General features: G+C 43.9%; 1 protein-coding gene across 1 annotated transcript; it reads right to left on the bottom strand.

Moving 5' to 3' along the window:
* Nucleotides 1-1,337: 1,337 nt before the first annotated feature.
* Nucleotides 1,338-11,979, bottom strand: chn1 (chimerin 1). Its single transcript, XM_035773440.2, has 7 exons — nt 11,233-11,979; nt 9,146-9,230; nt 5,488-5,661; nt 4,732-4,809; nt 3,746-3,883; nt 3,102-3,207; nt 1,338-2,943 (listed from the first exon to the last, which is right to left on the bottom strand). The coding sequence occupies exons 1-7, from the start codon at nt 11,485-11,487 to the stop codon at nt 2,772-2,774; spliced, it is 1,008 nt and encodes a 335-aa protein (XP_035629333.1). The 5' UTR covers nt 11,488-11,979; the 3' UTR covers nt 1,338-2,771.
* Nucleotides 11,980-13,763: the final 1,784 nt, after the last annotated feature.

A 13,763-nucleotide genomic window follows, 5' to 3' on the forward strand; every position in this document is an offset into this window, starting at 1 on the left:
TTCACTTCACGTGTCGGAGCTGAACGTCTCAGTGTGTCTTTTGCAATTGGAGACGTAGGTCAGCCTCCGCAGGAGGAAATGCCACACAGCTTTGTCCAATCAACAAAGAAAGGTCAGTTATCTCACGGATCAGAAGCACACAAAAAAAAACATGTAGATGAATTCATGTGAGTATGAATCAGCCATCCCATGGTAATTGTAGCAAATATTATTTGATGTGCATGAAGAGAGGTCTGTCATGACATTATCACAGCAGTAGTCTGAACGTTTAGACGAGTTTCTTGGTCTATCGGCTGCAGCCAATTGCGATGGATTTATAATAAATAGTTGAAAAAGCTGTATGAATTCGAATAAATGACACTTTTATTGACCAATCAACCAAAACTAGATAGGAATTCATTCACCATTAATTCAACCTAATGTAAACGATAAAGCCCAGTGATAAAAATGTCAAGAATTCCTGAAGAGGTATAAACCATACTAGAGCATGAAGCCACAAAAGGCTGAGGACAAAATGGGAAAGCATGAGGTGTTAAACACAGAAAAGATTGGGGCAGCCAGGTCAGATTTTATGGCCTTTAATAATCCAACCTAAAAGCGTAGTGTTTCCACAGTTACTGCTGAGAACAATGGCAGAGCATTTCATGGGATTTCACATTCAATTAGGGGAGGCCAGCTGCTGTCATTCAGGATGGCTGTGGTTCTCCGCCAGTAAACACTGCCCAGTAAGGACCTCCAGTGGAAAGTGTCTGAAACTCAATCAGAACATGAACCAAAATGAACCAAAATAACAACCGTTTTTGTTCACTGCCAGTTTAAATGCAAGGGTAGAGTTTGATCTTATAATGAGCCACAAGTGAAGAAGATAAGGCATGACAGGTTTTTGGAAATTGTGCGGAAAGAAATTGCTCATGGGTTAATTAAACATAACATCATAAAATGCATAAACCCCAAGGGACAATGTTTGCATATGTATCCAGCAATTAAAAATCTCCTGAATGCAGACAGGGCCGTGCCTAAAGGTATTGTGGGTTTTGTGTTAATCCCATAGCGAATCAGTGTGATTGACGCCTAGTTGGAGTGGATGCTGCATACGGTCACGTGGGCCCTGGGCCGTCTATAGCACTGCCTGTCACTCTTAATATGCAGATTGAGAGGAGCAGCCCCTTTTGTCAAGGTCATTTTGCATGTACACGCAAATGTAGCATGCCATGTACCTCAATGACTGGTGTTCTGGACACATTTACCATATTCTTAAATGAACACACATGGCACGAAATGCTTATTCATTGGCTTCGTTGTTACTGGAACAATTTAGGTGACTCAGAGCAAACAGGTTCATTTTCAGCAAGCAAGGTTTAATAAATTATAATTTACATGCGCAAATTAAGTACAAAAATATTTTTAAGAAGAACAAACAAATGCAATTAAATGCACAAAGGTAACAGTTTGAATGCAACACAGTTTTGACTGTCAGGCAAATGTAACAGAACATTTAAAGGTACACTGATTGTTTTCTGATTGAAAGAGGCTTTGCATTTCCCCTAAAAAAATATTTCTAAAACAGCTGAAAAGGCAAAAAAGACCGAATCAGTCAAAGATAATTACAAAGGTTCAGAGAAGATACAGTAGTCTATTTCACATCCAGGTATACAATGCTTCACAAAAACAATTGCCCATTGGGCAACCGGACAGGAGATACTGTAAATCTACATGACAAATAATAGCAGAGTATCTATAGCTAGGTTTCCATCCAACTGGTGAAAGATTTTCATGTGAATATGCTAAAATACGTATAAAAACAATATGAGCATTTTCCCACCAGAGATGTTTTTCCATCAAATTGACTTGTGGATAAAAGTCTGTGTGTGATGATGTATTGCACATAAAGATACCTGCATGCTTTCCCTATGAGTCATAGTGGGAGGACCACACAACTTTAGTGGGAGGACCACACAACCACTCCAAGTTTACTTCGATATAATGGTTATCAATATTTGCACATACAATTCTTTCCACCAACATTTCTCACGTAATTAATTTTACCGACACGAAAAGGTCCCACATTGTCTAGCGTATTTTGTTTTGTTGACATTTGGCAAGTTTACCGACAAAAATGATCTGTTTCCATCAGGCCTGTCATTAAATGTTTTATCCCACATGTACGTTACACGCATTAAAAGGTTGGATGGAAACCTGGTTAACGTTTCACAATATTTATCGCATGCGAGGTTACCGCTACAAAGCTACACAAAATAAAGACACGGCCAAGTCTGGTCCATCAGTGTTCTACACAAGCCCCGACAAAAATGGGGAGACAGACATGCAAAGTTTAAGGTACATCACCATCCACACCCATTACAGGGGAAGAGAAAGTAAGGTTCAGGACTGCTTAACTGAGAGTGGAAACGGATGTATCACAAATGTAATTACAAAGATTCATATGTAATACAAATGCAATAGAAAAGTTCCTTCAAGTCTTTGCACAAAAAAAGTGTTTAGACAGCATCAAGCTGTTTTACAAAAAATCTGTCTCTTTCCTTCCTTATCTTAGCAGAATGGATGTGTCTGTTTTTCAGAAGAGGATGTCTTCCTTATCTTAGCAGGATGGATGTGTCTGTTTTTCAGAAGAGGATGTCTTCCTTATCTTAGCAGAATGGATGTGTCTGTTTTTCAGAAGAGGATGTCTTCCTTATCTTAGCAGAATGGATGTGTCTGTTTTTCAGAAGAGGATGTCTTCATTATCTTAGCAGAATGGATGTGTCTGTTTTTCAGAAGAGGATGTCTTCATTTTTGATGAGGAACTCCACCACCTGCGGTTGGTAGCGGATGTCGTTGAGTGCCGTCATGGCGTCCAGGTTGGGGGCACGCAGGAGAGTGGGCCCAAAAATAATGCCCAGGTTCTCCGCATTCATCAGGTTGTCCTTCTCATTCAACGTTACCCTGAAGTAGAGACACATCAAGGACAGACAATTAACAGCTGTGTGTTGAAAACCCATTGAAAATTAACATCTGAGCATTCAATTACTACCATGTCTCAGTTACACAAACAGGATGTTACATATCACCAGGGCAGCGAATCGTTTTGTTGAGAAACTCACCTCTTTAAATGGGCCATGAGGTACCTCAGGGTTTCACTGTGTGCTGCCGGCAGCAGTTCCAGAGCCTCACGGAAGGCCTTTAGCCGCTTCTCTGGGTCTTCCAGCTCTGAGAAGCAAACAGAGGAATGAGGTGAAAGCAGAGCGGCCACAAGACAGGCTCTCAGAACCTCTAAACATCCGTGCTCAATGGTTCTCACTGGAACTATACACTCGCATGAACGTACAGCTGCTGTTGAACTCCATATAACTGACTACCAAACAATCGTCATTTTCTAAAATGGAACCATAAGAACTTCAAACGTAAAGGAGGATCTGATGCTTATTTTATGTGAACTTCATGCAATAGCAACACACAAACAGTGGAAATGCGGTAAAGCACAGCAATATACACTTGAAAATGTCTCTATTTTGCAGAATCGTCTTTGAGAACTCAAGAAGCTAAAGGAAGAGCAGGATAAATGTTCCCTGAACACTTCCGTCATGCGTCAGGGCTTGAATGTTGAGGGATTTACATGACTCAACCACAGATAGGAAAACGCACACCAATGGCATTTCTTCTTGCATGGTGCTGGTGCGTGACTGAAACAATTATGCATCATTTTAACTGGCAGAGGAGAGGAAAAAGCTGCTTAGGTCGGACTCACTTGCAGTCTCGATGAACCTGGGGTAGGCGTCGTAGGAGATGACAGGAATGGGTAAATCTCTGAGGTACAGTTTAAGTGCACCTGTGATGATGTTGATATCTTCATAGGCATTGGCAGAGATGTCTGTCTTCTCACCATCTGTGAAGAGATATAACACACTGATAGACACGAGGAAAGGACTGGTTGGATGTGCACAAGGCCCTGTTAAGATTGTCTTGCTGATTGAACTCAAGGACATTGAGTTCAAGCAGCATGGCGTGCTGGCAGCGTAGTGCGAAGTGAAGAATAAAGGGCTTGTGTCACTGTGGGGGATGAAATCTAGGCTACTTCTCTGTTTTGACTGGCCTGGCCTGTTCTACTTTCCCCTCGGTTCTACATCCAGAGCAGGCCATGGCCTAATTCTGCCGAGGGTCTACATATCACAGTGTTGTGAGTTGGAATGACACTCTGTCATGTGTGATCTCCCACACACGGGTCTAGCTAGGATTTAACCCATGGCTCCAGGGTTCCCCCCTGTCCATCTCTAAACTCACACTGTACTGGGCAGAGAATGAGGCAGACGATTTCTAACTGCCTCTTTAATTGTGATAGGCAAATGAAGTTGGAGGTAAATTACATTTCTACGGTAAATTACATTTCGGTCAGCTACGGTTGTTGGACTCGTCGCATGATTTGCCATCCCCAGAGCTGGCCCCTGGCCCCTGGCCCCTGGCCCCTGGCCCTGGCTATACATCCTGTGACTGGACCGCGTCAGGACAAGCCGTGCTCTCCCAGATGGAGACTAATCCCTCCTCAAATGTGTCACCTTCCCATTAATACTGCCTCTATAAACACATCGGAGTGACAACATTGAACTCAAACATGACCTAAAACCATCACATTGAGCACACACGGAGGCGCTAAGAACCGATAAGCATGCCGCGAGAGGCACCCGAGGGGGTTGTTAACACCCGGACAGAACCAACGGGTGTCAAAAGAAGACATACCTCTGTCAAAAGTCGACTTGACATCTTCGACTGAATCGCTGAATCCAGATATTCTGTAGAGCCCTTCAGACTTCAGCCCTATGACAGAGGGATAGAGACGTTTAATGACGAACGCTGCATTTACACAACATAACATAGGACTGGAGGGGGCATCCAACACGGATTCAACTCAAGAGCAGAATAAATACGGCCAAATTCACCTTCAGCGGTGACCTTGGGCAACAGAAAATGTCATTAAGCTCTTCCATATGGATGAGAAATTCAAAAGATCTACAATAGCACACAGGGAATAACATGGGCAGATGCAAATAGTTTTCTGTGTTATTGAATAAAACGTAAATAAAAACATCAGTCAAATATAGCATGAGTTACAGACGTAGATTACCGGGCTATACAATGAGGTAGAAATTAGGAAATTAGGTTTCTACATCGTTGAGTGATTCAACTGGAATGCAATCAACTGAAACACCAGCAGCAGCAACACCACACAATCCTCCATTGTGTACAATTGCCAGGCCTCCCATCGGCTCTCCACATCAAATGAATGGAAAGGACCAACATTAGAATCATCCATCCTTCCTGTTACCTGCACTTAATTGGGTGTGTGTACATGTGTTGATTGAAAAATGCATCCATCCATTACTGAAACACACAACATATAACATTTCCTGAAAGGGAAAGAGGGAGTGCGATTTCCAAGAAGGGTGGGATTTACAACTATTTCAATAGGGCCATGGCTATCTATCGTCTTCTCACCTCTCGATTCAATCTCCTGTATGCACATGTCCACTACCATGGGCCGCTTGGTGTTGTGAGCTTTCACCAGGGTTGTGAGCTCACAGCTGTAGACTTTCTTGATGTGTTTCAGGTCTGGCACGCAGTTGCAGGGTACCATAGTGGAGCACTGCTTGTGGACATTCAGGCCACAATCTGAAAGAAAAGAGGAAGAGGAGAGTGAGAATGGACAACTTAAGAGGGATGTCTTCTAATGATATGTTCCAATAATATCATTCCAATGATATCTTCCAATGACATCCTCCAGAGGAAAAAATAAGACCAGAATTAACATTGAAGTGTACCATGAATAGTCTGCATCCCCCAGATTGTTCATTTCATTTTTGTCGACTGGCTTGGTTTCGTTTTTGCTCGCTAAGGCCTAAATGCTCTTGATCAATATTTGGAGTCAGAATGTCATTGGACCACTGGAGAATTCTGTCCTGGCTGATGACTTCCCCCTTTGGTCAGCTGCCAGGGGTGTTATTGGAGTCACCTTGCGCACTGGAATGGAACACAGGTCCACAAACTACCCCTCATCCAGACGGCGTGCCAGTCATGCATCAAAGTCATTTGTAACAAATTCAACAAAGGTTGATCTTACATCTACAAAATTTATTCTGGATTCTACTATGTGGCTTGGTTTGTTTTTAATCTGCACAAAAAAATAAATAATAAAAATGACCCAAACCTCCTAGACGTATTTTGTCACAGAGATTTGTAGCACAACATGAACCTTATTTGTGTTCTTCTAAGCAGTGAATATGTAGTTTCAATGATCATCCCCAGTGCTTTTGTCTTCGGTGCTAGTGAGTGGGGCCTGAGGCGCAGCTGCCTGCATCAGATTCAGAACAGGTTTCACCTTGCAGGGAGCACAGCAGAGAGCCGACACAACGACTCCTTCTTCGCTTTGTAACAGAGGCTTTTAGAGGGAATTAGAGGCGCACTGAAAACAATGTGGCCTGGAGGAGGGAGACTCAGGCCTGCACGCTCCATTCTCCTCCAGAATCTGGGCTCGCACACAATGGCCGTGCAGGCAGCGATTCAGCCGCTGCGGGCTACACTAGACCTAGTTTCCTAGACTTAAATGGGCCAGCTCCTTCAAGCTTTAAGCAGTTCTCTGCCTTCTCCCAGTTTGGAAGAGGAACTTTTGACAAAAAAATGGTGCATTATAGTATTCCAACTACATCTCGAAATAAGCATTTTGTTCACTGAGGTTTTTTTCTATGACTACATGATGTTTCAGAGGAAATATGTCATCATTGTTGCTCCTCAAATATCAAATCACACATTTTTTTTTAAAGGCACAAAAAGACTATGATGTAGAGAAATAGCTACACATATTTTGATTAAAATTGGCCCCAGAGAAATTTCCGCAGGCTTTACTCATATGCATTGATGCAGGGACGTAATTACCTTTAAGAGATGATTCTATTAAGGGTGTGAGACAGGCAGCGTGATAGAGGGCAGCCTCCCACCACACACACACACACACACACACACACACACACACACACACACACACACACACACACACACACACACACACACACACACACACACACACACACACACACACACACACACACACACACACACACACACACACACACACACACACACACACACACACAGACAGGTGGCCCCTGGGTTCCAGGTGGGGTGGGAAAGCCCAGAGGGAGCCTGCAGACAGACACTGCTTTACTGCACTGTCAGCTCTATCGCCATGGCGAGGAGGATACACTCCACGGAGGATGAGCTCTGCCCTGATTTGGCTAAAAGGGTCTGACACTGGAGTGGGGTGAGGGGCTGGTCCCACTGGTGGCCAATCAACACATCATCATGTTATCTAACCTTTACTGTGTCTGAGATCTCCAATGCTTCTCTATTTTACCATCTCTAATGGCAGCAGCATATAGACTAACACATGGTCCTGCTAGTTATTCTATGTTGTTTTCCACCACACGTAGAATGGGGATGAATAGAGACTGTGCTAGCTAGGCTGTGTGACCTAGCTTTCTGGTTCTGGCTGCTGAATTTTAATGCGGGTGGAAATGGAGCTCCTTCCCAGCGCTCAGAGCCCCACTCCTCATTAAAGAGACATGCCAGCTTTGTTTTTCTTCACGGGCATGATGGTATGAGGCTGGGGGGGGCGTCCTCTGATGAGGAAATGTGGCACAACAAGCACTGGCAGGGGCTGACTTCCTGGTGCTCGCCCAAAAACACTTCACACATACAGAAAGAAAGGGGGAGGGCGTTTTTGGAACGCAAATTCAAACATCGCATAAGACTTCACTGTCCTAGATTCTGGTCGCCATGGCGTTAGTCTAAAGGAATGAAAAAAATACATGTACACGTTTCCTCCGATTGTCAGCAGCTTTCTAAAGCAACGCATCAATTATTCATGCCGCGGCTCCCACAGATATAAGTGTAGGTCACTTTGTCCCATTAATAATACATTAAATACAGACATCAGTCTACGTTACGGCCTTATTCGGGAATGATGAACACCGGAAAACTACTGCTTTATAGAAAACCACGAGAACACTATCTGCAGTTCGATGTGCCTAAATAACAATACCTGAAATTGCAGTGCACTAGTTTTGCTCTCAAGCGAATTAGTTCATCATTTCTAGAGATCAATAATATCGCAAAGCGTGCAAAGCACTGCAGCAATGTGATCTCATGCAAGCCTTTTGCATGCTGCATTCATGGGTGCCCCACTTATGCTGCATTTTCTGTTGTTGTTATCCTAGCATCATGAAACCGCCTAATATCCTGTGATAAAGATGCTGCAAAATATTTTCAAAACCTTAAGTCAATTGAAAAATTAGCCCTTAGATGGGGACAAAATAATTTCATGACCATACTGTACATTCAATGTAAATGTGCTGCTTCACAATATCAGATTGTTAATTGCTCACAGTGCAGCAAAATCATTCAACTAGTAACATCTGCCCTGATTGGATAGATAGGCATAGGGGTACGCGTGTTTAAAAATGGGAATCTATTCCCGAGACCATAAAGGGAGAATTTCAGCATGAATCCACAGAGGCATTCTCAACCCCCCACTTCTGCTGCAACTGGAGCACAGAGAGAGGAAGCCAGTCTGAGTCTGGACGCCACTGTGCATTATGATAATGGGCTGATCAATATATAGATTGCATATAGAGTGCATATACGTCTGCCGTCGAGTGGAGAACAATTGCTTTGTCCATTATGTGGGAATATGGGAGCTGCCTCAGTATAAAACAATCGCATTAAAGCTTGTCGTTTGAACAGTGGCAGAGTAACGCCATTAGCAAAACTCACCAACTGGACCTCTCATTCATTCGTACAGGAATACATAATTTTCTGTTAAAGCAAGGCATTCATGTAGAGTGAGAAGTACTTATTACAGTAAATCCTCAATGTTGAGTCCTCGTTTTACTAATCTGTTCCCCAAATATTGGCGGGAGTTTAGATAAAGGGACGCAATATGACCCCCACTTACGCTCACATTACAAACCAGGTTACCCACATACTGGGGTGAGAAAAACATCAAAGTCCTTTACATAGATAAAGAACAGCATGGTGTTAAGTAAAACCAGCAGCAGCTGTACAGTGGCTTGTCTACTGTAAAGAACAGTACAGTACGTACCTGCACATTTGACTCCCTGAGCCGTCAGCCCCCACATGAAGTTGGCACAGTATTCACACCAGTGAGGTCCCCGGAACGTGTGGACCTGGAGGATAGAAAGAGAGACAAAGAGAGAGGATGGTTGTCAGATGCTGCAGTTATGTACCACATGGGTACCACACCTTCCCCAGGTTGCCCTGGAGACACTACAATGCTGGCGTCTTAAACTAGCCAGATTGTGTGTGTGTTGGAGATGAGGGGCGTTTAGAGCCCAGTCAAATCTGACAGGATGCCTAATCTACTCAAACTGTTAATGAGTGGCCAGGCTGAATAGGGGTGGTGGTGGAGAGCGGGGAGGATGGGTGGGCACTGTTGACGCCGTGCCAGTGTGAGGGGGGCATGTTGTCATGGAAATATGCTACGGCAACGGGTTGCTCAAGCAAGGGCAAGGAAGGGAGCTCTCTCTCCGCCAGGTAACATAACAACAGCTCAGCCAATCAGGGGTGCCTGATCCAGACCTATTGGGAGGAGGCAGAGCAGGCTCCCTGTGAGGTATTTTCCTACACTACAATGGGAATAATGGCCCTTTTATGTGAGGTGTGAAATACTAGGGCCATCACCAATACTGTGTGTTAACTCATTATGGGATCAGGGACAGCATGAGAGGATTAGCAGTAAAACAATTCATCACAGTAAAATGGTATCAAGTCTGATGAATTGTTCATCAGACTATACTACTGGCAGGAAGGTTAGAATATATTTTGTGATTCATGGCCTCACAGGAAAATAAAACCTTATTAACTTGAGTATTTAAAGAGCTGCTGTCTTTAAAAATCAACAAATCCCTTTGAAACTGACCCATGTGGAATTTTATTTTGACGTTTGTTGTTGTTGTTGCGGAGGGTGTTTTAGTTGTGCAATTTGTTGAGTCCAGTATTTCTCAGGTGGAAAAAATGTATGAGGTGTTGTCTTATGTAAATTAAGTCGGGCTGCTGGGCAGGTCTGTCTCACTGTCTTTGCTATTGGACAGAGAGCAATCACCGCAGCTGTTCACCCCATGTTGGTGGGAAAATGGACATCGTCAAATCAAAGCCAAACGTCATTTATCCGTTGTTACATTATGCTATAAACTCTGTTTTAAACAAGACTTTGTGACCAAAATTATCCTATTTACACTTTGTAGTCAATTTCTTGACACTAAAATAACTGTTTCTGACTCATATTGATGTCACATTGTCAAAGAGATTCGTTGCTTTTGAAAGGCAGTCGCTCTTTACGTAGGAACAATGAAAATTTCAATTCATTCATACAATTTAGCACCGGTTGTTGTCTCTGGCTATTTAGTGAATTTTTTTCTCATATTGACATTTTTTTCATCATACTTTGTCATCATATCTTCAAAGAGATATCTTGGCTGTACAGGTTAGCGTGTACAAGGTTCAGGATCATTAGGAATTAACATGCTCTGTCATTAACTATTACACACTAACCACATCAGCCCAGATTGCTTCCCGCGGAGGAGGGAGCTTGAAACATTTGAGCTAAATGTGTGACAGACCCTTAAAATGGCAAAATGGAGCATTCAGCATGGACTGGCTGTCATAGTAATACATGCATAAATAAGGAAGGAGGGAAGCAAGAAGAATGAGTCCTGTGAGTGTCATCAGTCCTAGAGCCTTTGAGGGAATGTTTCTGCCCCAGCTCCCCACTTCATTAACTTACTTACCCAAACAGGCAGAGCAGAGCAGACCAGAGCAAGTCTGATGACTGGAGCCTAATGGGAATAGCACTCATCCACTGTTTCCCCCCCTTCATCGCCTAATCTCCCCATCTGGTACTCAAACCAACAACAGTGGACCACAGACCGCCCAACAGATTTCCTTTAGAAAAAGGCTCAGTGGAAAGACCCAACACAGTCCTATTCGCTCATGCTTTCTCTCACCCCATAACCCCCTGAACAGACATTCTGGTGGCCAACTGCCAGTATAGGAACCTAATACAAAAAACGCCACCTGTCCACAACATGCTGAAATAGAAGCAATATTTTACAGTGGAACGGCATGACGAAGAGATGCAACTGCTCTTCCTGTGGCAATTTGTTGTCTCACCTTGAAGTTGTGGACTTTCTCGTACTTGGGCGGCAGGCTGTTATCCTTCAGTGCGGCTTTGCGGACCAGCGAGGTGAGCTGTGAATAGGCAAACAGTTTGAGAGGCTGCCAGATAGTGGCTGGAGGTTTCTGGGGCCCTGAGATCCTCATCCCCAGAGCAGCAGCCAGTATGTCCTGCTGGTTGGCCTCCTGCTTTGCCTTGTGCACCAAAGACTTCTCTCCCTTCCGGACCTCGTAAGACTCCCTGGATGGCATTCTGACACTCAGGTTGACCAAATCAGATGAACAAGCAGCAAGCCCTATAGAGCAGTCAAAAAAAAGTCAGAGGTCCTCTGGAGAAGAATAAAAGAAAAAACGGGATGCTTAGAACTAGTCTAAACTATGTCATGTGAATTGCATTGCTCCAATTTGACAAGCCTAAACTTAGCGAAGAAACACAAAAATGGCAAAATCCAAAAAGCAGAAAGACGTGTCCTCCTTTAAATCATCTCACAGCAGAGAGAGTTGGGAAGAACGGTGCTCCAACGATGAGAGTGTCAAGTCCTGTGATGGCTAGAGTTGGATAGAGAAGAGAAGAAGCCTTGGGTGCTTATGTGTTCCCTGGGAATATGCAGATGAGCTGATGTTGAGTTAATCCTCTCCTCCCTGTGTAGAGCTGATATATTCTCTCTGGAACACAGACAGCACAGTGTGTGTACTGTGGATGGATGCTGCCAGCACTACCAGAGTGAGGGGGAAGAGGACGGGGGAAGGACCCAGTCACAACGGATTAGATGGATCACACTGGCCAATCAGAGCGAGGCAGGAGCCTGCTCACGCTTTATCATTGCCGTTTCCCCGCCCCCACAACCCCCCTCTAAGATCCAAAGCAGGAGAGCTTGTGTAGGAAGAGTCGGAGTGAGTGTGGGTTGATAATGAGTAATGAATGAGTCATGCATCATCACTGGGCTGCCCACAGCTAATGACACTGGTGGGCCGTTGAAGAAAGTGCAATTTTCAAAATCTGGTTACCAACCGTTTACTGTTCCAGGGACCACAGGGAAAACATAAAGTAAACATTTTGAACCACATTTATTTTCTCAAAATGAAATTCACAAAATATGAATCATTGTGTCGGATGCGCTATGAAAAGGGAGAACTGATGCAAGGCCAGGTTTGTCCTTTGCAATAATCTGCCTGTAAGCCTATATTTCAGTCACCATGCAGACAACCCAGTGAGAGTTAACCCAGGTGTGCTCATTCCACACAATTACAAGCGTCTTAGGGTACATTTGAGCTTTGTTTTTTTTCCTGGCTTCAAATGCATAAACAGATTAAAGTAATATGTAAATCAACAGAAATTTAAAATACAATTTGATCTACCTAAACTCCCTTGAAGAGCAATCTGGTTTTTTTTCTTCCAATATGGGCAATGGAAAAAACACCATAATGCACAGAATCCCAGAATTATACTGAACAAATGTACATTCCTCGAATACCTAAATTCACAGATAATTCCGTAATTCATTTAAAATGTCAAAATTCACAGATGACTTTCATGACATTTTCTAATTATTATCCTAGTTAAAATGGAAGAGAGATAAACAGTAATTGAGCCTCTCATCTCAGTAGGATTCTGTCTGAAATGGTGCTCATTTTCTCTGTTACAGATGCCAGCACGGATGGTATGCTAATTCTGCATCACATATAGAGCACAGTTAAAGTGCTGTGTTGGGAATGATCTGAAACCTGCTACAATCCACACAGCGAGTCAAATGTGATTATACTCCCCCATCCCAGAGGCTGATTTGGGCTCAGCTGTTAGAAAGCCATCTGAACAGAGACTGGAGGTGGAGCAGCCCAGTATGAGTCCACGTAGATGAACACTCAATGCAATCAATACGGGGAGAGCTTATTGGCGGTTACTGTGGCCCCCCAACAGAGAGAGATGGGGCAAAAGGAGAGCTGCTAGAGACGCGCTCCACAAACACACACTGGCTTTGAAGACCCCTGCAGGTATGATGGCATTCCATAACTGCTGTGTCCATAACTGAAAGGGATTTGGGCTGGACATGAAAGACATGAAACAGAGTTGTTCCAGTGGAGAGCTCCTCTACCACGCTGTAGAACCCTCTCTCTTCAGGAGGGGTAGCTAGCTGCCAGTGAGAGGCAGACACGTTGTAGCCAAAAGCCTTTCATACGCCTCCGTCTACCCCTCACAGACCCTGGGTGCTTTAGGAAGCTGTGCAGAGTAATTATGTTTCCTGCTGTTACGTGCGGAGCGAGCATCTGATACCCAGGATGTGGCTTTCTTTACTTTGAACGCTCCTCTAATTGACACTGATTGATTGGACTCGTTTCTCAAAGATGTCCCAAGCTGGGCCTCTTGAAGGACGGATGAATGCCAAAGCAGTTCACTTCATGCCGTTTGCTTTCCCATCCAGACACGCGTCCATCTGGACAAGTCTAAGGCGCGCGGGTTCATTTTGTCGCTGTATGCAGTTTCCATGTCTCTGATGATGTTTTCGACCTGGTCTAAACAAGGTTTCTTC

This window comes from Oncorhynchus keta, chromosome 7, assembly GCF_023373465.1.
Source record: "Oncorhynchus keta strain PuntledgeMale-10-30-2019 chromosome 7, Oket_V2, whole genome shotgun sequence".
NCBI classification, from domain to species: Eukaryota; Metazoa; Chordata; class Actinopteri; order Salmoniformes; family Salmonidae; genus Oncorhynchus; species Oncorhynchus keta.